General features: G+C 42.9%; 1 protein-coding gene across 5 annotated transcripts in view; it reads right to left on the bottom strand.

The window, feature by feature from the left end:
* Positions 1 to 26,841, bottom strand: part of CLCN4 (chloride voltage-gated channel 4) — a 41,608-nt gene extending 14,767 nt beyond the window's left edge. The window contains exons 1-9 of one of the 5 annotated variants that reach the window (XM_042037916.1): positions 26,734 to 26,838; positions 25,280 to 25,346; positions 16,330 to 16,481; positions 15,893 to 15,992; positions 9,387 to 9,574; positions 3,959 to 4,081; positions 2,223 to 2,429; positions 2,051 to 2,131; positions 989 to 1,534 (exon numbers count right to left, since the gene is read on the bottom strand). In XM_042037916.1, coding sequence (XP_041893850.1) covers positions 989 to 1,534; positions 2,051 to 2,131; positions 2,223 to 2,429; positions 3,959 to 4,081; positions 9,387 to 9,574; positions 15,893 to 15,992; positions 16,330 to 16,473 — 1,389 coding nt within the window. In that variant the 5' untranslated portion in view covers positions 16,474 to 16,481; positions 25,280 to 25,346; positions 26,734 to 26,838. Of the gene's footprint in view, positions 1 to 988; positions 1,535 to 2,050; positions 2,132 to 2,222; positions 2,430 to 3,958; positions 4,082 to 9,386; positions 9,575 to 15,892; positions 15,993 to 16,277; positions 16,482 to 16,834; positions 17,022 to 25,279; positions 25,350 to 26,733 lie in introns of those variants that run through there. The other 4 variants (XM_042037923.1, XM_042037928.1, XM_042037909.1 and 1 more) reach the window with 4 other exon arrangements.
* Between the last annotated feature and the right edge of the window lie 522 nt (positions 26,842 to 27,363).

Below are 27,363 nucleotides of genomic sequence, written 5' to 3' on the forward strand. Positions count from 1 at the left end.
TTCTTCCTAACAGATTTTAAATATATAGGATAAATAAAGAATCACATTTCAAATAAAGAACCAAAGCTTTTAATGAACAAGCATAAGAATGGACTGTCAGCCATAAATCAGTTTCTAGAGTGAAAGGCTAAAAATGGATCGTCAGTTCAAGTGTAGCGTTTAAGAGAAAGATGAGATACTTTAGTTTGGAGCATGGTATAAAATATAGTGTATAACTACAAAAAACTTCTCATTGTCTGCAGACATCAGGTCCAGAAATAAATGCTCAGATAACGGGAGCTGTAGACAGACAGAACCTGTTTTTTATGTGCTCTATTAATCAGATATATAGAGCTCACCACAAACAGCTTGGTATATACTGAAAGCTTGGATAAATTGTTCTTGGACCTTTCATCACTCATTTAAGGGGAGAAGGAGTTGTTGAAGGAAAAAGCTGCAAATCCAGAATATTCAAATGACACATCAGTTAGTCTTCTCATTCATTCCTCTTTTTTTTCCAATCTACAGTGCTTAAAAAGATTCAAAAATAGACCTTTTCAGCCACTTCTATATTTTTGTGACGCTCTAAATGTGTAAAATAGTAAATTTAAAATTATTACTTCCTTGAGCATAGCTACCTTGAGGCACATTAAGACATTAATCCAACAAGACAAACAACAATGTAAATAGCCCATGTCCATGAGAGAGCTAAGAAACAGCTGCAGTGGGAATCATCTTGAAATTGCTTATTGGCAAGAGCGGGTTTAAATTCCCATACAGATTTCTTTTTCACTTAACAAAACCACAGATGAAAAGCAGGGCTCATCCCTGTGCTGCCACAGGGGCCCACAAGGCAAGGTGCTTACAGGTGAGCCAGCAGCATCTCAGTGACAGCTCTGTGGCTGGGGCAGGTCAGAGGCAGGCAAGCCCTGCCAGAGAGAGCAGCTGCCCATGGCAACCCGTCTGTGCCTTGCGCTCGCGACTGCTCCTGCGCCCGTGCCCGATTTACCTTCATGCCGAAAGTGAAGATCGTGATGACAATTTTGAACACCAAAGCCAAGGCCAGCTGCCACATGGCAGAGTAGACTCCGGGGCCAGCAGGTCTGTCGGGAATGTCATCCACTGGCCGGGTCATGTTCGGGTCATTGATGTAGTCGCAGAGCTGCGAGGACTCCAGGGCACCGCAGTCATTGAAGAGCTCGGAGATCAGCTCGCTGGTGCTCCTGCGGGTGTAGGGGTTGGGGTAGGCGATGATGGCAGTGATAGCTGTTATCACGATCACCTCCAGCACTGGGTATTTCCCAAGTCTGGTGGTTTTTCGCCTCCTGCACCAGGCAATGTTGCATCGGATAAAGAGGGTCCCCCAGAGGCCCCCAAAGACACCGAGCAGGATGAAGGGGAAGAGCTCAGCCATGTACCAGGGGGTGTGGTACTCCACGTAGAACAGGACCAGTCGGCTGTTTCCAAAAGGATTGATGGATCTCAGTGTGAAGGCAGCCACGAGAGCAGCAAAAAATGACCTCCAGAGGGTTTTCAGAGGAAAGTAGTAGCTGACCTAAAACCAAGCAAAGACCATAAATATTTCACTGGGTGTGACAGAGGGTGCTTCCTTTAGCTACCATCACCATCTGTTTCATTTGACTTTACTGCGAGCACTAGCCCTTACCACAGCCAGAACATGTTCACAAAGGTATCAGAAGAGGCATTTTCAGATTTCAGAAAAGGAGTAGCAACTAGTTTAAAATCAATAAATTTAAATCCAGAGTTGCTGTCTAGAGAGTACAAGAAATGCCTGACAGCTTGGTCCATGCATTAGCAAGCTGAAGGCCGGAGAAACCTCAGCACAGGGATGTATTTCCATATTACTCATCTAATTTGTTTCCAGAAAGCCAGTGCCCTTCTACTATTCAGATTAAGCTAAAATATCTGGTTATTTCTTATTACTAGTAATCACAGATCATTTTTTAGAAGAAAAATAGGCATATAAATATTTGAAAAATAATGAGTCATCTTGGAGAAAAGTATCAAATTAAAATATATTTATTGAAGCAAGTGAACTGCCAGGTCTTACCTCTTCCAGACTAAAAAGCACACCTCCGATTGGAGCCCCAAATGCAACAGAAACTCCTGCAGCAGCTGCAGCTGAAAGGACCTACAAAGCAAATGTTTACATACAAGGCATGAGTAGTTTGAAACCCCAAGTATCCAGACAAGGAAATTAGAAATTTATAAGCCAACCTCACCTCTCTTCTCTTTCCTTCATTCTTGCTGTACTTTGAGAAAAGGCTGCTGAAGAAGTTTCCGCAGCAACAGGCCACATGGACTAATGGGCCCTCTTTCCCAAGGCTGAGGCCTGAAGACACCACCAGAACCAAGGTGACTGTTTTGATTAAAAGTGTCCATTTTCCCAGGTAGCCCCTAATAATGAACCCACTCAAGATGGTTTTTATCTGGAAAGCAGGAAGAACATGTTGAACAGATGAAGAAACCTTTTCTACTCTGAACTTTCAAATGGAGTTAAAACTCCAGCAGAGTTTAAAAAGTTGCAGACTGCTTGAAAAGAGACAGTGATGGAGAGAAAGAAACTGTAGGTAGGGCAGCTTTCCCACAGCAATATCTGAGCACGGGTTAAGCAGACCACACTTTTACTGCTGTTATGGGTGGTCCCCATAACAGGCAGTAAGGACTCTCACAGAGATCAATAGAAATATGAAACTCTTACATATCTCCTTGGCTTACAAGATCAGACTTAAACCGGATTCGAATTTAAAAAAGCAGGAAAAAAGCAAATAAACAACGACAGATTTTTTTTTCCAGATAAAACACACAAAAAAAGTTCTAGCTATTTGGAATCCCTGTGCCATAAAAGCATGCACGTGTTATGAAATGAGAAAGTCCAAAAGATCGTATTTCTACACATTTTGTCTTAATTTTGCTAGTGAGTGGCTAGGAAAGAGCACAATGCATGTGCATGACACACAGGCTGCAGGGTGGGATTTGGGTTTGGACTCTAGGCCTGGAAATGGGCTGGAGCTGAGCATCACCTCACACAAGGGATTTAGCACTTGGAAACTGGCTATATAGTTAACTATGAAGACTTTTTAAAACCACAAATATATCAAACACATAACAAAGACACACATGACTACTTTGAAACATGGAAATTATTCAAATATTTTAAATTATTTGTGGTGAGGTTTTTTGAAACATTTGAATGATTCTCAGAGATCAAGAACAAAAGTATGCCAAGATTTCTAAGCTTTGGGCTGCTGATTCTGTCTGCCAGATTCTTAAACAATAATTCCAGCAGTTCCATAGCACTTTTAACAAAAGACTGCCCTGATTTCCAAGACTTTCAATGACTCTGCTGGTTGAATTACAAGGTTCTTCATTTAACAGCTTAAATATAGACAGAGGCTCAATGTGTAAAATATTGAAAATCAAGTAAATATTTTGGCTGCTGTCATGCTGGCATAATGTACACTATGTTGTGTTCAGGAACACAGCAAAAGATGTGCACCAGACACTTTTCAGGCATCCCAAATGATGGGCATCTTCAGTAGCTTAGGAAACCTTAGCTTTGTAGCCCTCCCCCTTCTTTTTATTTTGCTTTTGTTTAGAGTCTAGCCTAGAAAACAACTGGTTTTTTAACTGGCCCAAGTAATTTCATCCTAGGAAAAATCTCTATAAACTTCTAGTGAGTATGTGTCTCTTGGAGATGTTGATTTTTAATTCACACTCTGGCAATGAACAAGTACGTGCATTAACCTGTCACAGTGACATATGAACACTTTTTACTATGAAAAACTGAGATGATCACCATAAAAGCACAGACAAAGGAATGAAGGCAGATGAAATGGAAAGACAATTTTCTTGTCGCTATGCTATCTCATGGTACATTTCTGGAATGGGAAAAGGCAATAATTTTTTTTTGGTTGTTTGGATTTTTTTGGATATTCATGCACAAAGAGAAACTCACCTCTGGGATTCCAGAGCCACAGGCATAAGGAGCAAACACTCTGACCAGGGAGACTGCCAGGAAAGCAAAACATAGAGCCCACATAATGTACAGAAAATAGTTTAGAATGTAAGCACTTGCACCCTAGAAAAATAACAGTAACAAACATTGTTAGACAAATGCAGATTGGCAAATCTCACACTTCTACTAGGGATCATGATGGCGTGGAGCCTGATTTTTCATTTACATAGTAAGAGCTGCTTTTCCTCAGGAAGGACAAATAACTTTATATACTCCAACAATTTTATTACTCATGGAAAGAAGCAGCGTACTAATAAATACCTAACCTAGTCCCTACAGTCTGTTTGCAAGGGACCCAATTACCTTAAACTGAGCATCTTTCAAGCACTAAAAAATTTAGCTAACCCACATAAAGTTCCAAAACATCAAACAAATATGTCATAAGGGCAAAAGCAATTGGTAACGAAAAGGCAGCTAATGAAGGAATCTGCTGTGTTCATCCCATGGTGGGGGACAAGGAATATGTATTTTTCCCTGATACGTATTTTTCTGAGGGCTAGTATTCAAAGGTCAGTTCTCCATGCAGATGCTGATCTTTTCAAACAACATCCCTGTGTATATCAGTAGCCAGTTCAGTTCACAAACAGGAAGGGTAAAACCTTAAATAAGTCCTTTATTTCTATATGGTTCTATATGGCTGTCCACGATAGGGTTGAAACTAATTTTAAAACACCATAGCTTGGCAGAACCCACTCACACATCTCAGTAATTTTTGCCCTAATATTTTAAAATCATTCCTGTCAGGAATGAGCTTATCTTCAAACTGAACAGCTTTACTTTTTTGACAGAACGGGAATGCTAATGATCATTACCAATGGTTGACTGTGCAGTGCCATAGTGGAAGCATAGTCAATAGTGACCTTCAAGTTTCTACCTTTTTCCAATGGTCAAGTCAAAACTTTTGTTAAAATCTGCCTTGGAATACTTTTGCCTCCTCACAGGCATAGTTTTTTTAAATTTCCAAAACCCACCTACATGGACAAAAGAGAATCTACTCAGCAGCATCAAAGTGATACAAGGAGCTTAAGCCTTCAACCAATATCCTGTAGCAACATGACACTACAGAATAAAAAACCGAGATGAACCTCAGTGCATGAATTGGTATGAATCCTTCACCTCTAAGTGAACTCTTCCTACCGGATGCAATCCCAGCTGCTCAAGAATATTGGGGCCCCTGCCTCTGCTCTGCAGGACAGCAGCCTGGATATCAACATTATGATAAATCAAGTAGGAAAACAGGCATTAATCAATTGTATCAGTTAACAGAGCTGGCCAACCCCTGTTCCCAGACATAAAAAACCTAGAGATGAGAAGTCTCCCTGTTTTCAAATCTGCAAGGAATCAACTTTTAACAGTATGGATGTTTGCTGGCTTCCTTTTCCAGGTCTGTCCAAACGAAAATGCAGTAAGGATACCACTAACCCTTATCCTTATGCATATATCTGGAAGAAAGGCAATTTGTTAAGCTGGTGCTTGCTGAAGTTAGCAGATGGCTTTGCTGATGACAGCAGAATGCTGAAGCAATACGTTATCCCCCAATGCCCTAAGCAGTCATGGATCCCACACTTGCAGTGATTGACATCCGGCTGTAGTAACCATGGATCTTTGTTGCTACAGCTGAAGACAGTCTCATGAATGTCGTCTCCTAGTGCTTTCAATTACAAACAGCTATGACAATATTTGCTCTTCCTCTAGAGAAAACTCTGGATATCTTGCCTCAGGGCAAAATCCTTCTGTCAGTGTGAACCTGGAGTACCTCCAAAGAAGGCCAACACCATTACAGAAATTTGGCCCTACTAGGTTGAGCAAAAGCTGTAGTTTTGCTTCTAAATTCACTGGAGTAAAATTAACTTTGTTTCTTTTTACTTCTTCTTCTTTTGCATCTCAGAAGTCATAAGGAAACTCTGTCAGCTCGTTACTGCAGTCACACATACACCTACAGTGCTGTGGCAGGACCCCACAAGAGCCCGTATGGCCAGTTCAATCTTATCCCTTGGGACATCTTTCATTGTTACATTTTCCAGATATCTGGCATTCTGCAGGTTCAATTGCAGCAGTTTCTAATGATTAATAATATGAAAACCTTTGGGAAGTGAAGTAGCAGTAACTCAGTATAGCAAACGGTTCATTTCTCATCCATTACATGCCACTACTGAGGCTCTGGAGCAGTGAAAGTCTTGAGCATGTACACTGGAGTCAGAGACCAAAGCAGCTCACCAGCAGAGCTGATCCTGCTACAACCTTTCCCACAGCAGCTCGAAAGACTCACCCTGGAAACAACAGTGATGAAGCAAGTAGGGAAACTGAGCAAAACTTTGTATTTTAGTTTGCAAGACCAAGCAGTATTTCAGATCTGGTGTCAGTCCAGTTTAGATACAGATGGAACACAATCGAAAACATCCTTCACAAACTCAGAATACTGAAATAAACCACATCCCTCAGAATGCCCTCCAATGTCTGGTTACTCCAGAGGCCCAGAGCTCTACGCTGACTCCATAGGGATCTCACAGTTTGCAGACTCTCCCCTATGGATGTTACAGCAGTGTGTGTCCTCATGACTGACAGATTCAAGGCTGCAAAACTGAGAAGTGGGTTCCACATTTAGAAGGGCTTCCTTGTCTTGCAGGTCTCTGCTTTATGACAGGAGATCCAGAAGCCCTGGGATAGGAACCCAGTCCATTTCTGGATCCAGTGTCATGATCCATGGAAGACAGAGGGTCCTTTCCTCTACCTTAGACATGTGTAAGCCATCAAAAATGGGGTCCTCAGCCCCAGTGAAGCTGGGGTTGGGACCAAACTGCAGAAGAGGGCAAGTCCAGATCACCAGTGACATCTGATGACCTTTTGATCTGCCAGTGAATTTGAGGTTTTGAAACTTCCTCACACCAAAAAACCCTCTTCACCTCCTCTTTGGAAGTGGTTCAAGACCAGAAGGATGAAGGATATAATTGGCCTACAAAACAGTGATTAGGGAAGCAAACCTAGCCTGGTAGGTGTCTAATGGGCTATTATGTTTTCCATAATAATTTATATCAAGCCTCTGCTTTGGGCTCATTTTATAGGAGCACTAGAATGGAAACATTTTTCAGGAGAGGCCATAGGAAATGTCACAATTCTCTGTGAAAACATATGTAGAGGGTTTATCAGAGCCATAAATTGGCAAAACCACAAGGAAGAACTGATCTAAATCTCAGTCCTCAAAATGTCAAATTTAGTTGGCTATGACGAGAGAGAATCACAGTCATGCATAAAAAAAAGAAGACATGTCTGACCAGAGTACCTTTAGGGAAACTGTTCCAAATACTTTTTGCCTAAATTGTCCTCCAATGTGCATGGTTGTCTTACAGGGCTCTTTTGTAAATGTCAGGCACAAAGTGAAACACAGGAAAAAAACCCAACAAAATTATTCTGAAACTCAGTCAAGTTCAGTGTATTTTGATACCTACTAAAATCCTCTACCACTACAGGAACCACTCCCACTACAGTGCAAAACTTGCCCATATCATAAGCCTTCTGAACAAAACCGAATTTTTACTTTCCAAATTCACATTTTTATTGGGCTTTCCCTGGGATTTCAGTGTAACAGTAACAGATATATATATAATATTTACAGCCTCCATCAGACCATCAGGAACCCACAGATCATAGAGGCCCATTTGTTTTAGGAAAGAGACTAAAATTAAGCCAAAATGAAACTTTTCTTTTTTGTCCTACTGTGACAGTTCACCAGGGGGTGAGAAGCCCAGTTTGAACACAAAGTGAGTGAAGTTTCACAGTGCTCACCTGGCTGATACCTTTTCTAAAGGCCACAGCACACAACAGTCATCACTGCTGTTTCCAAGTAGCAGGAGAAAGTAATAAATTTTCTCAAGGATATGCATCATTTATATATTCCAGACAAAGTAACAGCATGTCAAACACATGCACAGGATTTCAAAATCCCCTAATAATTTTAACAGTCTCCTCATTTTTTCCTTCCCACGTTTTTGGGGTTTTTTTCAGTTTTTCTTTTTGTTCTTTTAAATTACAACATCACCCCCATTCTGCAGCTTTATATCAGGGTAACATTTCTTCACTGTCACAAAGACACAGCCACCCAAAACATCTGCTGATGAAGACCAGAGTGAACCTAGCAAAACTCTGGCAAAGGGAAGCCTGGCACTGTGACTGGCACCCATGCTGAGAGATTTCTGCCCCTGATTATGTGGTGAGAATATTCAGGAACAGTGAGCACCCCACTATTTCCACTATGGTTAATTAGAACTATAGAAAACTGAGCTATACATATGCACAGACACTCTCACCTAGTACTTCTTCTACTGTAAACCTAAAGCAGCACAGAAGAGAACATGAATGACACACTTGCCTGGCAATGAAGGTGTCCTGAAACACTGCAGCACCAGACAACCTCCACACTGGGGGAAGATCTGAGACAACCTCTCCAAATCACCCACACACACTTCAATTCAGTTTTTGTCAAATTCAAGTCAGAAATAAGGAGGAAGGGGGGATTTAAGACAGTAATTCTGCCAAAGATCTGAGTTGTGAGTGGGATCAATATTATTCAATACATTGAATAACTTAGGTTGAAAATAAAATGCGCTTTTTTTGTACTTCTTTTAAAAAGTATTATCTGCTAAATGGTATACAGAAAGGCTTCTTTTTATTTTTTTTCAAAATGAAACTTTCACCTGCTTTGCTTTGAAAGAGCATTCTTTGTATTTAAAATTACTACAATTATGGGGAAAAAAAAGAATTGTAAGGGAAAAAAATCTTTAAATATACATTTCATGTCTGTCCAAATCAGCTTTTTCCCTTCCTGTCCAACATCCCTGCAAATCCTTCATCTGGCCACCCCCCAGGGAGCCTATTCTTTCCCCAGCTTTTGGTGCTAGCTAAGTATCTCGATGTCTGACAGAGAAACTGATTGCAAGGGATAAGCAGTTCTTATGCAGCTGCCTGTATCAGAATACATAAAACCCCATCTGCAATCCCAAAAACATCCTCATAAGTGTATTTTTCAGTGCTCATCCTTTTTTTTTGTCCCATAAAATTATATTTAAAAGGAAATAAAGAAAATGCAGCTCAGGTCCCCTGGTGATTATGCTATGCATGTTATAAAACACTTTTAGTTTAATACTGATAAAAATACAGTGCAATCTCAGAGTTTTCTAGTTTCCATCACACTGAAACCACAGGACCTCCTTCAGGTTAAGCAGATATTGCTTGTGGAAATGTCTTTTTTTTGCAGTGTGCTCAGTTCATTACTTTCTCTTTCAGAGAAACTCTCTGGAGGGAACATCAGCAAGTATGAAAAAAGGGCATTGCCTGGCCTGCTGTGACCCCAAGCTAATCAGGCCTCCCATACCTCAGACTGGCTTACAAGAAGTTCAGACCATTTCTGCCACTGGGGACATTTGTCCCTGTCATCGAATGTCGTTTCATTGGATGTCCAGCAGCACTGCTCATGGCTGTACCAGAAGGCAGACAGGCAGACACCCTCTTTCAGGTCTGTCATCCAATCCACAGCTAAATCTATCACTCCAGCTAATGTACCTGGGAAAAGAAATGCAGAAAAAGAAATGCTGGCATTAAAAATAATCAAGTTGCAAGGATAATATATCTAATTTTTATAACAGAATAAAATCCATGATTTGGGTAAGTAGGTGCAACATAAGTTTCTCAGACTAGAGAAGAGAAGGTTTGGAGACCTTATAGCAGCCTCCCAGTACCTACAGGGGGCTTATAAGAAAGATGGGGACAGACTTTCTATCAGGGGCTGCTGCAGTACGGAAAGGGGTAAGGGTTTTAAACTAAAAGAGAGTTGATTTAGGCTAGGTATAAGTAATAAGTTTTTTACAATGAGGGGGGTGAAACACTGGAACAGGTTGCCCACAGAGGTGGATGCCCCATCCCTGGAAACATTCAAGGCCAGGTTGGACAGGGCTCTGAGCAACCTGATCCAGTTGTAGATGACCCTGCTCATGGCAGGGTTGTTGGACAGGATGACCTTTAAAAGCCTCTTCCAAGCCAAACTGTTCTCTGCATCAATAAATACAAATATACCGAAGAACTGGGGGCACTAACAAGTTTTTCTGACCTTCAATGTTCTTCAATAAGCTTTTATTCTAAACATTATCATTCTCATACTGACTGATGGCCAAATAGGGGAGAGATAGCCAATGCCAGGCCTGCAGCCTGTTCAAGGCAGGTGGCCCATCTGGCTGAGATGGGGAGGACGTCGTGCAGGGTCTCTATATGGACACTGGGCCACAGGTCTCAAACCACACTGTGTATTTCAGGGGTAATGGAGGAGAAGGATATGTATGTTTTCCTACAGCTTTACTGGTCCCAACACAGCAACCTTAGAAAGATGATTTCATTACAAAGACAACATGAATACCAAATTCTGACTTATGAACTTAACAGAATGGGGCTTTTGATATGTGTGTACATTGACTGGCAATCTAGACATGCAGAATAAAACTATCTTTCAAATCCTTCCTTTACCACAACGCTCGTTTCAGTTTCTCCCCGGTAATTACACAGAGCTACAGTGACACCCGGTGGCCACCAGACACAGACACAGGTATAATTGCTGTCGCCAGACACAAAAAAATAAAAATTCTGCTTCTCTAGGGCATTTGCTCATCAGCGATAACAACCTGCCCCAGCAGCAGCACCCTCAGCGCAGGTGGGTCCCCAGGAGTGCAAGAGCAGCAGGAACGGGAGGCTGGGAGCAGCCGGAACACAGAGAGGCAGACCTGTGTGGGGATGCTAAAGAGCAGGAGCAGAGGAATTTTCCAGCTGCTGAAGCATTTTGTGAAGTTTTCCTTTCTCATGCCTTAGCTGAGAAACAGGGAAAGACTGTTCTGTAAATAACTCTCTATCTTGCACCTGCACGGTCTTGTTTTGGTTCACTGAAGGAAATATTTTGAAATAGGCGTTGTAGCATTCAGCCAATCACTCTGGGAGGTGTATGGTCAAGCACCCAATAATGTCATTTCTCTATTGCGAACCAAGGTATATAAACGAGGTGATAATTAATTAAATAATTCCATTTGTCCTGGAATTCCGTGTCGTGATTCTCGCCGTCCCTGGGGACAACAGCGACACCTGTGTTCTGTCCCTATGTCCATACTTCCTGGAAAGAATTAAAGCAACAACTGATAGAAGAGTCATTTAGTGTTTTCCAGATCCCTCTCATATACAATGGAAAGCAGAAGTCATCATTATTTTTAAAATAATCATTAATAAAATTTCAGAAAACCACTAATGGATTTGAACAGAATTTATCAATGCATTTCAGTAGGACACAGAGGGGAAAAAATACTTCAGAAAATGCAAATGGTTTGGTTTTAAGTTTCCAAAAGTTATAGATTTGTGGCTCCTCCTAAGAACGTAATTATGTGAAGCAGGGGTGGGGGCTGCTCCCCTTTCCCCCAGCAGCTGGGGCACACAAGTGGGTCCAAGAGCTGGTTTATTTCATCTAGAACTAAAGTTTTCTCATTTGCATTTCTGTAAGAGAGATAGGGGAAAAAATACATTTCAAATAATTCAAGCACATGGAACCTTTTTTTTACTTCAAAGACCAGAAAAAACCCACAGGTTCTTCTCCCACCCTTAAGAAGGAAACTTGTCCCCACACTGACAAGCAGTGGTGACCAAGGTAGCAGTGAAGAATTTCTGTTGTATAAAAATAATCTGAAGAACTATACAGATATACTAGAGAGGATGACACACACATTAAAAAAAAAAAAAAAAGGCTGCAGATGGGAGTGATGATGTCTGTAGCAATTATTTTCTTCCATGAAGATCTTGGCTTAATCTTGGTTACTCTTCCATTTTTCCCAAGTTTCTATGGAAACAGTGAACCATGTTGCTAGATGACAATTAATCATTGCATTGCTGGCAACATCAGCATGCATAGCTTCCTGTTTTGCAGTGAGCTCTAAATTCTTCTCCAATTTTCTGAAAGTTTCAGAAACAAGGAATCTTCATCCTCTGGACCATATGCTGTGTCTATTGCACCTCTTGATGGGTCTTTAATGCTCTCTGTAATCTTCAAAGTTTACACTACACTTAACCAGGCAGCTGCACATTAATGCTACCAAAGGCACAAAGGAAGACAGACTTCTGAATGTTTTTCCCCAATAAAGTTAATAACTATACTGAAGAACAAACATTCAGTTCTCTAATATAACAAGCTCACAGGCTCCTCAGCACCACTGAGACAATGTGCTTAATTATGCAGCTGATCTAATCCCTTTTGCCAGATTCTTAGGGATCCACATAAGGAGGAAAATGCTACATGCAATTTACTACACAAGCCTTCAAGAGAAGAAAATCATAAGGAGGGCCAAGATAATAATGCAATAGTAAATGCTTCACTACCTATGTGACCAGAGCTAGAAGTTTTCCAAGTTCTGAATGTTTGCAGCTTTAAGTGAAATTAATGCAAGTGCTAGACAGTTCAGCATCTCAAAGTCAAGCTTTTAATTTCTTGTGCTTATTTTGGCTGTCAAGACTGTAATAGAGTATAGTTTTATCTCCCTGCTTCTCCCATCAAAGGAGCTGAGTTTGTTCCCCCTTCTATGTAACCTCCTGCCTGGAAGGAAAAATAATGAAGTACTCCTAAGCCAGACAATGCTGAACTTTATTTTAGATATTAGCCTTTTACTTCTCTCCTTTTCCGTTTGTTGATGATGGCCAATTTCTTCCTTTACAGTGCCGTAATGAGAATGCTAAAAATTTGCTTTGAAAAGAGAGTTTTCTTCATGCACCTGTGCCAGAAAACAGCATCACCCAAGTGATGAATTACAGAGGGAATTCCTGCACATCCAGCCTCAGCATCAGAGCATTTCAGCATTACTATGATGGCACTTTTTGTTACATAGCTTTAAAACACACACACACTTGCTGATCTATAAAGAGCATATGCTTTCAGTTGGGCAGTAGTAATGGTTAGGCTGAGGAACATCCACTGGTCTGCAGGCAGAATGGGCCCACCAAAAATTCAGATTTCCTTAAAAACAAATGTTTAAAAAATTTGGTATCCATACATAAATGTTTAGGCTCACTCCCCATACATTGCTTTATATGAGGAAAGCATGGAAACTCTGACTGAGACAGGCCCATGTAGTGCTCAGTATCTTTTTCTAGACCATTGTGTGAACAGTCTTATCTGATCTCCACACGAAACAACATTTTTGGGTTTTACTGTTCCTTCCCTCTTCTCTGCAATTAGCAGGCTTTGGATCCCAAAGCCTCACTTCCAGGAGCTCCTCAGTGCCCTTCCAGCCATTTGACAGTGTCATACACCATCATCTCCCTCCAGCAGGATGTTCAGGGTCCTGTGGGTACTTGCCACAGACTGGAGGCAGTGAGAGGCTCTGCTCAGGCTAATTTGTGTGTGCACCCTCACAAAGGAAATTATGATCTGATCCCAGTGGCTGCTGTTACATTCTCAATATACATTGGTGTTGCCTGTAACCCTGAGGCTGGCTCTGCTGTGAGCAGGAAGCCAGAGCAGAACCCCCTCCAGACATCCCTTTCCCACCTACACTCTTCTGGGACTAACAAAGGATGCAGGCTTGATGACATTCCAAAGATGACAAGATATATGTATATGTATGACATGATACATATATATATATGTGTGTGTGTGTGTGTGTGTGTGTGTATATATATATATATATATGTATCATACTGCCAAGTGGGATGGTCCTCTCCTTCCTCCTTCCATCAGCTCCTTCCCATCAGCTATTTTTTGTTTGCTTGCGGCTCTGTGGTGACCAATGCTGCTGAGACCACAAATCAACTGAAAACTAATCTGGCTAAAATCAAATTTTTCTAGGAAGTCAGAACTGACCCAGTGTAGCTACACATGCACAGAGCAACAGGGCCCAGTGGCAGAAGCACTGGAGAACAAGGATTGCATCTTTTGGCCTCATCTGCTCGTCTTGGCAGTGGAGGTGCAACCTTTGAGGTATTGCAAAACCTGAAAGATGAAGCTTACCAAATTGATGGGATTTAGGCTTCTAGATCAGTTAAGCTCACTTTAGACTCCTGGGCCTGGGTAAAAGACCCAAGTGCTTTTGGAAGCTTGGGGAAGCCCCTGCCAGCCTCTTCCAAGAGTCCCATCTTGCTGTTTTCTGTGCCCAGCACAGGAAGAGCACGGGACCCTTATGTCCTGGGTACTGCTGCTGCCCCTTTCCCCTTTCTCTCCCATGCCTTCCCATACTTTCTGCTTGCCTCTGGTAATGCCTGGACCCAGCTGCTCAAGGGTTCACCCAGTGTCCATCCACTGACCAGGCTACTCCCCTTGGAGCAGCAGCAGCTTCTGCCTGTTCAGCAGAGGAGGGACCATGGAAGAGCCCAGCTGGTCCATGCAATCCCATCTGATCATGCAGATGCCCTTGTGGCAGGCTCACTTCTCTCAGCAGGCAATATTTTAAGAAGAGAGGACAACAACATGAAGTGCCTCGTGACTGCACCACCACCTCCTCCCTCCTCAAACCTGGCTAAGATTCCTGACTAATTTGGTTTCATTCTTTGAGGTAAAATGGTTGCTCTGCACCCTTGTCATTGAAAAGGGTGATCTCAGTTTAGTTTACCCTCAAACCCCATTCCCAAGCTGGACATATCAATGTTAGGGTTTATCAGAGGACAGTGACTCTGGCTTTTGACAGCCTTGAGGATTTCAGCCTGAGGTTTCATTGCAAACTAGAACTGAATTAAACCTTCTGGGATGTTTTTACTAAAATGGGAGTGTGTGCATGTATACCACATTCTTTGTATGAGGAGAGGATTACTGAGGTCACTAGAGCCCTCAAGGGCTTGCTCTAACTTTATTTGCAGGCAGAATTCTCCATCCCAGATGAGACCAACCCTGGCCTTCAGGCTGGACTCAGCAGCCCTGGTAGTACACTATTAGTCTATCAAACTCTCTTCCCATCTCACCCTCCCAACAGAGTTTTTGTGGAAACAATTACATGTCTATGAAATTACATAATTTGCCAAACATGTCACTTCAGAAATGTTTTCTCAAGAACTTCACCAGTACTTCTGAGGCTCCTAACAACTGTAATAAACATATTAACTTGACAGATGCTGAGCAGGAAATTCCCATCACCCCTTGGAAACGGGGAAACTTCACATGGTGCTTTTACCAAGCAGCATAACACAAGAGCACCCTGACATCACTGAAAAAGCATAAAAAATGGCAGCTGTCTCAGCTGGGTCAGAGAAGTGCAGCTTTCCAAGCAGGAAGATGTGCTAAACTGAGGAGAAGACAGGAGAAATTGAGGAAATTAATGAATTTGCCATGTGAGTTTGAGCAGACTGTTAAGTATGTAATGTCTGTCTGGCCTGGAAGCAGACCTGAAACCAAGTATGAAACTATTTTGCTTTCAGGCATACATAAAGAAGATAACCCAGTGGAAATAGCAGTTTATAAAGCTCCCCTTTGAGTGTCCACGACCAGTGTTTTCCCCACATCATATTTTCTACTTTGCAGAATTAAAGTGATGACAAGAAACAAAATCCTATAAATAAAATTGACTTCTGCAAAGCAAAGATTCAGAAAGTCAAAGTAGTCCATCGAGTACGAAGCACTAAAATGCAGATTTCCCAAAGCAAAAGAAAAATCCCTCTACTGGTGAAAACATTTTTCTCTAGGTCAGCAGTTGAAAGGAGACTTTGCAAGTGGGTATTTTTATTTCGGATCATAACTCCACGAATGCAAAGTTGTCTTTTTTAGCTTAAAAACTAAAAACATCAATGGAGAGACAATGAAGTACAGAGAAGCAGATGGTACTGCAGCAGCTTGGGTGAGCTGCTCCAGGCATAGCTGTAGCACTAACACATACATACCTGCCAGTAGTCCTATGAGAAGCATTACAACCCATCCTGACCAGGCATCCAGCAAACTCTTGATGAACTCCCATATGGATTCTTTACTTTTGCTTGTAATCTGAAATTAAACATACATATAGATGTGCTGCTGATTCAGGCTGACAGTTTTAGAGTACAATGTTTAAAATAATTAAACTCCTAGATGGTGCATACAATTTCTCTACTCTCTACTTCCTGCAGTCCCAATAATTTATTCTGAGATGCTCATCTGATCAAGTTGCAGCAGCCCTTTCATATTTACAAATTCAGGACATCCCACGTCCACGTATTTAAAAGTTCTCCTCAAGTCATGCAACAAGGTAGGAAGCAATAACTTTGGAAAAACACTTATTTTTGTCACTACCAGGATGGCTGTAAGCCAGGGACTGTGATGCATCAAAGCCTGACACCGTCACCTTGCGATGGCGGTCGGTGTCACGTGATTTCTCCCGCAGCCAGTCGATGGTATGGAAATCTTCGTAAGTTCCAACATCGGGGAAAGGCTCATCCAGAAAATCCATCAGGTTGCCCGAACCATTCATGTCTCCTGCATTGACCATATTAGGATCTGTACACAGAAGAAAAGCAAACTTGTCAATGAATTCATGCAGCTTTGTCAGGCATTTCAGAGCCAAGTTTTCTGAAATACCTCCACGAGCCCGGAAGTCAAGACAGCATGAACAGTAGTCCTGGGGGGCACACACAAACTCTTCATATTTGCTTTAAGAAAGCAGGGGGAGAAATATCCACCACATATCCTACTAAAGCATGAGAGGAAATAAAAGACACCTGTCCCCAGACTACAACAAACAGTTACCAGAGGCATTTGATGGGAATTTGGATGAAGGCATGTAGGAGTATGAGAATATAAGAAGAATGAAATATATTTGAAATACAAGAAGAAGGGGGACATATACAGACCTTAGGGGTTGTATAGAACAGATCCTGCAGAGCCTGTAGCTCCTTGACTGACACAAGGTAACTTTTGCTGGTCACTGATGAGGCCAGCAGGGCACCAACGACTGCCACCCACTTTGTTCCACCAGGTATAAAAATGGGAATTTCACAAGAATTTAGATCTTTGAAACTGTGAGGAAATTTCCCAACTCTGTAATTGGAACAGGCAAAAATGTAGCAGATAAGCTTTTAGTGGACTGTCCATAAACCCTGATACCCTGCTCAGCCCTCTTTCTTCTTTCTTCCCCCCTCCCCATTTTCAACTGTTTTATTTGAAACCTCACCATGTAATTTTTTGCCTTAGTGGTGTCTTTAGCAATGTAATAAGTATGAACACTCAGCTTTGTCAGTCTCTGCTCTCCATGAGAGGGATTTTGGATGACACAGACAGTGTTCTGAGCACAAGCAGCTGAGAAAAGCATTATCTTACAGGCAACCAGCAGATCACCATTACACCATTAATAGAAACCCTTTTAAACACAGAAGTCAAGTGATCTCCCAGAACCATGGCATGTTTGTCTGAAAGAGAACCAAGCAAATGAATCACAGCCTGGGGAAGGAAACTCAATGCAGAGCAGGTGTCCTAGGCAGCGCTGCAGAGCACAAATAAGCTGCCACAAGATGGGGATGATTTGAAAAGCAGAAGTTAAGAGGAGTGACAATTGAGAACAGTGATACTTCGCCATGCAGGTGAGAGCACGATCCCACATTTGCTAAGTGAAATGAAGATCTGAAGGTGGGATGACGAGGCTGACAACAGGAGCTGAAGTTGCAAGGGGACCTTGAGCTCAGTGTCTTTTAAGAGGACTGGAAGGGGAAGCTGAAATGAGGTGAAAGGATTAGACAATGCTATTACTTCATAACATTGTGATGTTCTGCAGATCATTTACTTCACCTATTCTTCCCATACAGCAAACAAGGACCTGTAAAAAACATGCAGCTCAGACTGTCTGCCTGCAAAAGGCAGCACCCTCTGCTAAATAAACAAACTTCTGGAAACTCTTGCACTGAAAGCATTGCCAAGTTTTCCTTCATATCACAAGAAAATTACCCAACATGCTAGTTATATCATGTAAAAAATAGCTTTTTAAGTATGTTGTCGATGCCCAGCACATGACAGTATTGTGACGGATAATACCAGGCCAGACCACAAGTATGTAGGATAATTACAATCTCAGTCTGAATCTACCCCAAAAATACGTGCTACACAACATGTCCAAGGAGAGAAAAAATGTGCTAGAGACCACAGGGCCACAGAAGATGAAGAAAACAAACAAACTTTGAACTCAAGGTAGCATACCAGTACCTGGAAATTGCAGTGAACTGGATGACTGCCAGCCTTAAAAGTTCACTTCAGGTACTACACTTTTGAAAGCAGAGACGTGATATCAGATTATGCAAAAAACCTAGCTACAGCACTTTGAACTGAGTACTACAGAGTTTCCATCTTATATCTTATTACTGAGCACCATAAGTATCCCTTTCTTTCTCTTTATTTTGCATTTATTTCTCTCACCTTACTTTGGCATCTGTAATAATTTGCAAGGTTTATGTCAGGATGAGCTAATTTGCCCTCCTAGTGAAGCTTGCAGATGCTTTCAGTTCTGCCAGCAGAACTGGAGCCTTACACCAATCAGTCAGTGACAGATATTTTCACACACATAAATTAAGGGCAAATTAACTTCATCCAAACATGAATTGTAGCCAGGAGTACTGCAGCAATACACTCCAATGATGGCAAAAGCATGAACAGCCATGGTGCTGGTTGTCTCATCTAGCATGAGAAATCTGCACTATACTCTGGACACTAAAACCTAGCCTCCTTTCACAGCTGATGACAGGAAATGAACTATTTACATCAGAATGAGAGTGATTACTTCCCAGAAGTGATAATTTCTGTTTATTGATCACAAAGAGCTGTCAGAGGTAGACATCTTCACCTGACCTAATGAGTGTAACACTAACACTTCAAAAGAAAACGTTGCAGAATTACAAATGCAGCTTCTCACACCTGAGCATCTAAGAGATTTGGATGCTCTGACAGAGCTTATTGTATACACTGAAAGGTGTTGAGTCTTGCTGAGGAATTGTCTAACATACGTATTTTGTCCCTTTGTTGTTCCATGCCTTAGACTTCCTTGCTGTCCTTTCCACTACTTTTGCAGATGCTGATGCAACATAATTTGTGCAAGGGCTGTTTCCTGCTTAGTCCCCATATTCTCTTCCTAATAATTTCTGGCACTCCACCAGCTTTTCCTAGGGCAGACATCCAACACTGAGCAGTCTGCTGTGACTCCCTGAGAGACAGTGGCCAGTCTGGAGCCCATCATTCTGTAATCTCTTGGGGTCATTTTCCCCTTTGATTTGCCTTTCTCCACTTTGAATTCCATCAGCCATTTTATTCCCTACAATACAGCAGAGAGCCTTAACAGCGAGCACTCATTTTCACTAACTAGCTTACTACCTACAAGTGAATGCTTGTGTCAATATGCTGCTTTAATAATTGCAAACAGGTTCTTTCTAGAAACTGAACTAGAAAAAAAAGAAACCTGACTGAACCACCTATCTCTGGAACTCACAGGGTTCTGGTTAGCAGACTTCCCTGGATTTAGAGCCATACCAGACCAGTGCGATCCTGTAGACACAGCAAAGTCCTGGCAGGGACTGAGTCACAAATCAAGAGAGGTCACAATGCCAGACTGACAATTGTGCCTCCTGATGGAGGCTCTCCTGGCTGCCACATAACCCTAGACATCTTCCAGAAATCTTGGGCCAGATCAATCTGGTGGTCAGTTCCTGATCTCCCAAGCCATGCTTGGTGCACAGTGTTTTGAAGCCAGAAAGAGTTACCCTACAAATGTCAGAGGAGTTGCATGAGAGCAAGCTGGCAGTCAAGGTCCAAATATTAGCCTGTGAAGCTTTATGGCTGCAGGAAACCAGATAATTTTTAAGCACGTAAGGGAAGCAAAGAAGAGATTCATGCAAGCAAACTACAGAAGCCAGGGTGCAAACACAGGGAGCTGCTGATGGACCAGGACACACCAACAAGCTCAGCCAGTACTACACAGACACCAGATCTCATTATATTTACTCACTTTTTATTATTTTCTGAAGAACCAAAAGGGAATAGTATTATTGTATTCAGGGTCACATTTTTTCTGCAAGTCTCACAGTGAGTAAACTCATCACGTGACTTTGATCAGCTTGGAGCTAGGTTTTATAGAAGAGCGATAAATCATATTTACAGTGAAAATGCTGACAAACTCTCAGCTTTAGAGCACTGTTACAGCACGTGCAAATGTAAAAGCCACAGACAGAAGAGCTCTAGCAGTGAACTGACATTCTAGGTAGTATGCTGACTGATCAGATATGAAATGTATTTGACATGGCAAGCACAGACCAAAACATCCCATCGTTCAAAGAGGCTGAAAAGTATACTGATGGAACACAACTAGCTGAACAGTCATCAAAGGAAAAGTCTTGGCCCTGGCCTATTGCTCCTAGATGCTAGTTCCATGCTATGTTCTCCTCATCCTGTTTTCTGTTTTAATTGGATACATTGCACTGAGGCAGGCAGTATGATTTTTAATGCAATTCCAACAAGTTTCAAGTTACTTTCAACAGATCACAGTTACTGAATTACTTCAACACTTCAAATGTTTCTAGCAGACAAACAAACGTTCACCTACATTCTTTGCTGTTTTCCTTGAAGTGGGGGGTTGCTACGTGAAACACGACAGGATGCAGGCAGCAAATGCCTCTCCTGTGGTATAAAGAATAAAGTGAACCTGGCAAGAGGCTAGGAGAAGAAAACAGAAGCCTAAATGCCAGTTTAGTTTGCAAGTTTCTCAATTCACATTTGGAGTACCTTTTTCAGGGTGTCCAAAGCATCACCTGTTCCATGTTTTACAAATGTGCCATGCAATAGCCAACACACCAAAGGAGAACACGGTGTGTCTCAGGGCTTTTCTATGCTCTAGTACCAACACACTTACAGTGATAAAACAGAGGAGATACTACTCCAGACACAAAGTTTTTGAATCATGACTCCATCGTAGTTGAGCCCACCACTGACCTGAATGGTTGGTCAGATGAGCTGTGCTCATGTGGCGTGACATGACAGCAGTTACCGCAAAAATGAAGGAGCATGGGGGCTGTGAAAATCCCTGGGATTTATTTTCTACAGCAGTATAGTAGTACTAAACACATATTTATTTTCTATAGTAGTAGTATGGCCATCATCACCAGACCCCTTTGCACTGACAGATGGTTTGCCACTCTGTGCCCCAAATACTTGCATTGGCTGTTCCAAGGACCAAGCATGGTGCCCCAGCCTCAGGCCATTACCTGATCAAGGTGATCTGTCAAGCAAAGGCACCTCCTCCCGAGAGCTGGGTGCTCTCCCAGCATCCATCTGTCCCCACTCCCAAGGAATTTAGACCCAGTCACAGAGATGGACCCAGCGCACTCTCCTCACAGGGCCTGAATCCAGGCAAACAGGTCAGTGCTGCCAGCAGAGTGAGCTGAATCACAGAATCATGGAATGGTTCGGGTTGGAAGAGTCAGTGTGCAGAAAGAGGCCTAAGAGGGTAAGGCTGAGGCAGAAAGTTCGTAGAGCCGAGCACGGTTATACCACAGGTCTTCAGCACCACCTGGCCAGAGAAAATGGGCCTGACAGCTGAGGAGGCAGCAAGCAAGATTATTTAACAGGGTCACCATGAAAGACATGAATGAAAAGTACAGGGAGATGATTAGGGGTGTGTGTCTTTTGGGGAGGGGTCAGAGACTGAGGTCTGCTTAGCCTAGAGCCAGGAAGGCCAAGGTGGTGTGGATGGAATTCCCCTTCCACCACCTGCCATGCAGAAGATGATTTAGAAATGGCAACATGATATCACACAGGATATAGGAGACAGGTAAACAGTTATCAAACATTCTTCTCAACAAGAAGTAAGATGCTGTTTGGTGATTTTGCAAGGAAGAAGTCCTCAGCAAAAGCAAGTAGACTGAATCCCCAGCAAGTTAAATGGGTGATTTTCTATAGGTTGAAAAATATCCACATGCAATTTAAGATTATTCAACTTAGAAGCTTCAGATTGAACAAGCCAAACAAGTTATTGACCTTCTGTCTTAATGATGAAGTTTATAAAAAGGTGTTAGAATGGCCTTGAATCAGAGTAATCAAGTTCAGACTCCTGGAAAAAGTTGGAAATGCTGGACCCACTTACAGACCTTTTTTGGAAACAATATGGGAAAAAATTTTCCCTGTAAATTGAGAAAATACAGAGGAAAGACAAGATATTAAAATTGGCAAATGCCTTTCCTACAATTCAAGGACTAATTGCACAGCCTCCAGATATAAGCAAATAGCCTTCCAAACCCTCAGTCTCTCAGCACGCTAGCACGGGCAGGCTGCAGTATCAGAAACAGTACAGTAAAATATTGCAGCCTTTTATTGTATGGCCCCACCACCACATATTATGGAGTTTCCAGCTATGATAATGTGGTCAAGTTAAATACAGTCACATCTTTGATGTGCAGCTTTACCCTGAATAACCTCTATGGAAAACATTACGAAGCCACAGCAGAGCTCAAAAAACGCAGGGCACCAGATCACAGTGGAGAGGACCTGGGAGAGAAGGGAAAGGCAGGAGGGAACATTTGGGATAAATGGCAGAAAACTGAGGCACTGCTCTGACCAAACTCCAGGGGCCTTCAGCTGCCCCTCTTCAGCCAGCACACATGCTCACGGGGTGAGAGCAGAGCTGGCCAGGAGCACAGGCGGAGGGAGGCACGGGGTGACACAGGGCACACAGGGCACGCCGGGAGCTGATACCCAACCAACAGGGCTTCCCACCCTCCCATCACAGCCAGACTCCCTCTTCTCCTTTTCTCCTCCTGGGAGGCATTCTCTTCCTCTGAGGGGTAAAACACACCCCAGCATTCTGCTCCCTGCTCCCTCCCATGATGACTCTCCCTTTAGAAACGAACTTCTTTTGGTATGAAATATCATGTGCCTGCTCCCCCTTCAAGTTTGCTTCGAAAGTCTGAGCCAAATTAGTTCAGCTGCTGAGTTATGTCAGGAAGGCAAGGGGAAATAAAAATCCCAGCTCTGTTCCTGCAAGCTCCAAATGGAATTTTTGCCAAAATTGGCTCTGTATAAAAAAATGTTAAACTTACATCTCTGTTTCCAGTGAGTCTTAAAGGTCCCTCCAATAAATTTACTTGTTAAGTGCAAATGTTGAGGCTGTGAAAAAAGCAGGAGGGAAGCGTCACTGCCTCTGGAACATCCATCTGCACTTTTGAAACTGAGCTGAAACGTCTCTGTTAAAGGATGCTCCTCTGCTAACAGGCCAGAAGTTTGGGCAGATGAGCCCCATGAACTGTATCAACCCCACACCCCATTATTTCTTGAAGAAAACAAGATTTGATTAGGTAAAACTCTGAAAGCCTTCAACCTCTGGGTAAGAAACTACATTTCAGGAGACAGGACATCCTGGAAACCAGTCCTAACAGTGTAGGGGCATGTATGGTTTCTATTCTTGGTTTCCCTCAAGTCCTCTTCCTCACAAAAAAAGAGGTTAAATTTCCCTTCTGAACCCATGGCTTTTACTGCCACAGAGCTTTAAGTCACATCTGAAGAGTCAGGGGTGCTACAGAGTTTTCCTCCTCATGCCACATACAGCTGAGCAGATTTGGGGTTCCAGTGCTCCTCTTTTCCTCTTCATTCAGAAAATTTTAAGATTAAGGGGGAAAAACAGGTTTGGAATGGGGAAAAAAAAAAAGCAAGTTAATTCAGAGAGAGCAGAGTTGCACTGTCAGAAGGGAAGTGGCTTGGTATACAGTTACTCCTAAACAGCTCTCTCCTGAAATGGGATGTTCAATGGCACTCAATGTACCTCTTGCTGAAAACCCTTTTAAGCCTTCAGCTTGAAATAAAGCTGATAAACCCACACTGGAAAAGCCATTAATCTGGTTCTACCATGTCACTTCTCGTGATCTGAGCAGAGGTTGTGAGTCATTTTCACAAAGGAGGGCAATGTGTTTTGGTTCCCAGGGCACTGGTTTGCACTGCTGTGTTTGATGCCAATGGGCTGCACAGCTATAGAGAAGTTACTTCATCCCGCTGAGAGGAAGCTCCTGCTTCTGCAACATGGGGAAACCCCTCCCTTGGGGTGATGCTTAAGAGCAAAATGTTAAAAGTGCTTTAGGAGTAGCAGCCTAGTGTAACCCTGCCAGAGTCTCTCTTTTGACATTAATAATCATGTGAGATTTTTTGGTTCTGCTGGGCTAGAGATGAAGAAAGCTGAAAAAACCCAACACCTGGTGTGTATGTACACACACACACAAGAAGTGAATTAAGACTCCTTCTCTACAACCTGACCCCATTTCACTAAGAGGAAAAATTAACACACACACACACCCTTGTTGGGCACCCTGCAAGCTGCAGTGTGATGGCAAAAGCAATCAGGAAAAGGACTGGTACCTCCGGGCATCACACCACTTTTGAGGGTTGAGCACGATGCTGAGCCAGGATGAACAGGAGCTGTTCAGGCCCGGAGAGGCTCCTGCCACACACCACCAGCCTCCAACACAAGCAAGATGGCTCTGCACTGTGGAGGAGACTGGGTGCTGGGAGCATCCCCTTTCCCCCTGCTATAGCACCTGGCCACAGTCACGATCCAGCTCACTTTCCCCTTCAGGGCAGCAAGCAACTTCACAAAGAAGCAGTTCCCAGCCCTGGGAGGTTACAGCACTCCCGAGGAGCCTGTTCGGTTCAGGCAAAGAGGAATTTCTCTAACCCAGGGTCAGTGCTCCCCATCTCCTTCTCCTCTGGTCCCTGCTGAAAAGCAACCAGCCACTCTTTGAAAAGGTACAACCTTCGTAAGAGAGGCCCCGATGTGCACAGGGCCTGAGCACCCCTGCAGCCACGTGTTGGAACCATTGCACGGCATCCCAGGGATGCTGCCAGGGAGAGCACCTTCCAGCTGGGGATGTCCCCAGGGTCCCCCTTTTATACTAAGTAATTCTTAGAGCACTCAAGTCCTTAATTTCCAAAGGCTCCCAGCACACACATCAGGCTGGTGCCTTGTCTTCTTGCACAGAAGATGTCTGACTCAAACTGAGAGAGCAGGAGAACCACTGCCCGGCACATTTTTCCACAGGGCACTTCCATATGCTCCGGAGTAGGGGGGGAACCCATCACCCTTGTAGAACCCAAGCGTGGCAGCCCTGCTGTGCTCCTTGCAAGGGCAAAGAGCCAAGTCTCAGAGTGCCTGGTGAGCAAGGGCACAGCTTGGCTCACAGCCAGTGCTGGAGAAAACCAAGCCAGCCTTGACTCCAGGGGAAAGCAAGCAGAAGAAATCCAGCATTGGCACCAACAGGATGCAATCTCCCCCCCGCCCCCATCACCTCATGCAGCAACAGGTTTGTATTTCTATCACTTCAGAGGCTCAGTCTTGAAAAAACAGGAGCAGTTCTGCTGGAGAAAAATAAAATTGAAATTTATTTTTCTTTCAGTTTGGAACAACCACCGTCTTTTTGTACTTCAGTAATTCATTATCTACTTTCCCCTCCCACACACCTTATCTTCTGATCCTGACACAACTGCAGACCTGATCACTGGAAACCAGAATTCACCCCTCACTAGGATGTACAATCTACTGCAGCACAGGAGATCCAAAACATTCCCCCTTAAGGTATGGGTGAGCACACAGATTCTAGGCCTGCCAAATTTTCAGATTTTTCCAACAGTGGGAAAAAAATTATTTGAACAAAGAACAGGATTTGGAAGAATAAAAAAATTCTTCCTGTAGACCAGAAGTAAAAAGTCACCTGACTCTGCCTGATGAAGCTGCAGCTGAGTCATCCTCTGTTCTCTGGCAAAGGCATAGAATTATTTATCACAATTGTTAAAAATATAGATATATAATTTTCTTTTCTGACTAGTATAAGCTCAAAAATTGTTTTTCACATTGTAACATTTGCATTACAATAAAGTAAAAAAAAATTAAAATTTTAAAACCCTAAAATATATTTGAAAAGCTATACAGAAAAAAAGCCCCACAGGAGAGTCACCATTTTTTCCCTTTACAGATCTATGCTCATGTATTTGTACAGAGCACCTAATTAAACACCCACACCAGGAACACAGACTCTGGACTTTGCTTCCATAAATATCAAGTCAAAAAGCACAATTTACTGCGGATTTTTCAGCCTTCTGGTGATCAGCATTTTACAAGAAAGCAAAAATACGCTTGTCATCTCCTATGCTCCTTCTGGAAAAGGATTTTTCACGTTTATATAGGACAAGGAAAAACCGACCTTTTACTACAGCAAATTATGCAGGAAACCTGTCAGACTAGGTGCTTTGAAACCACATCAGCAAAAATTAACAATAAAGGAAAAGCCTCTTTCCCCAAATACACATCGTAACCCCTCGAGCAAGTTAATCCTCATTCCTTTATAAGCTTAGACACAGCAGCAACTTCCTTTAAGCACCCAGGAAAAAAAGGCAGGGGATGCAAGCAAAACACTATTGCTGCTCTCTTTGCACGACTGAATGATGATGGCTGCTCACGTAAATACAGAATTCCGCAGACACCCGAAGGAGCCATTGGAAAATACAGGGAACAAAGGGCCTTCTTTAGCTATAAAGCTCCATCTGGCAGCATTTCTACTGGAGATGTCAGCCGGCAGATCAGCACAGAGCCAGCAGGCAGCCTCTGCACCTGCAAACCCTCTGCTTGCACAGAAAATGTGCCGCTTTATTTGCCAGCAGAAATCCTGCCCGACGGAACTGGAGCTCTAGGACTGCAGCACAAGAGCAAACGGCAAATGATTTTTCGAAGAATTATGTTGCTTACCTGCAATGCAACATCATTTAGCCCAATCCCAATGATTTTAATAGCATCCTTCCTTGGGTGGTATGGCTGCACCAGCAGCGATGTCATGGGGAGGAAGCAGTAACAATCATGTGACTGCATCCTCCGTCTATAGGATATCTGATCGGGGGAGCCGCACCAGCCTGCAATCCTGCGGGATTAAACTGCAAGCCTCTTTACCCTGCCCTGCCGATTCCGTCACCATTGGAACACATGCTGCTTTTCTCCCTCCCTAACCTAAGCTAATCGTTCTGTGCAGTTTTTGCAACAGCAACAACATTCACATTTTTCACGAGGTAAAAGCGTAGGGAGTATGATGTGTGCAAGCCAGCAAGCACTCCTGGAGACTCTGCAGCCCAGGTTGCTGCTCTGTGAAATATGTAGTCACAGCACCTTGGAAATGAGACAAACTGCAATTTCACCATTCCTTGCATTTTTCCTTTCCTGGCACTGCATTTCAAGCTTACCCAGACTGACTTCCCTCCGTCTTGTGTGTCATACTCATGCTCTGCAAGCCTCCCTCAAATGTTTGTTTCATCCTTGTTACCTTCGCTTCTTAATTCTCTCCATCCATCCATCCATCCATCCATCCATCCATCCATCCATCCATCC

The sequence above is a fragment of the Corvus kubaryi genome, unplaced genomic scaffold, assembly GCF_017639235.1.
Source record: "Corvus kubaryi isolate FWS band 111438036 unplaced genomic scaffold, C.kubaryi_AGA036_p1.0 133, whole genome shotgun sequence".
Classification (NCBI taxonomy): Eukaryota; Metazoa; Chordata; class Aves; order Passeriformes; family Corvidae; genus Corvus; species Corvus kubaryi.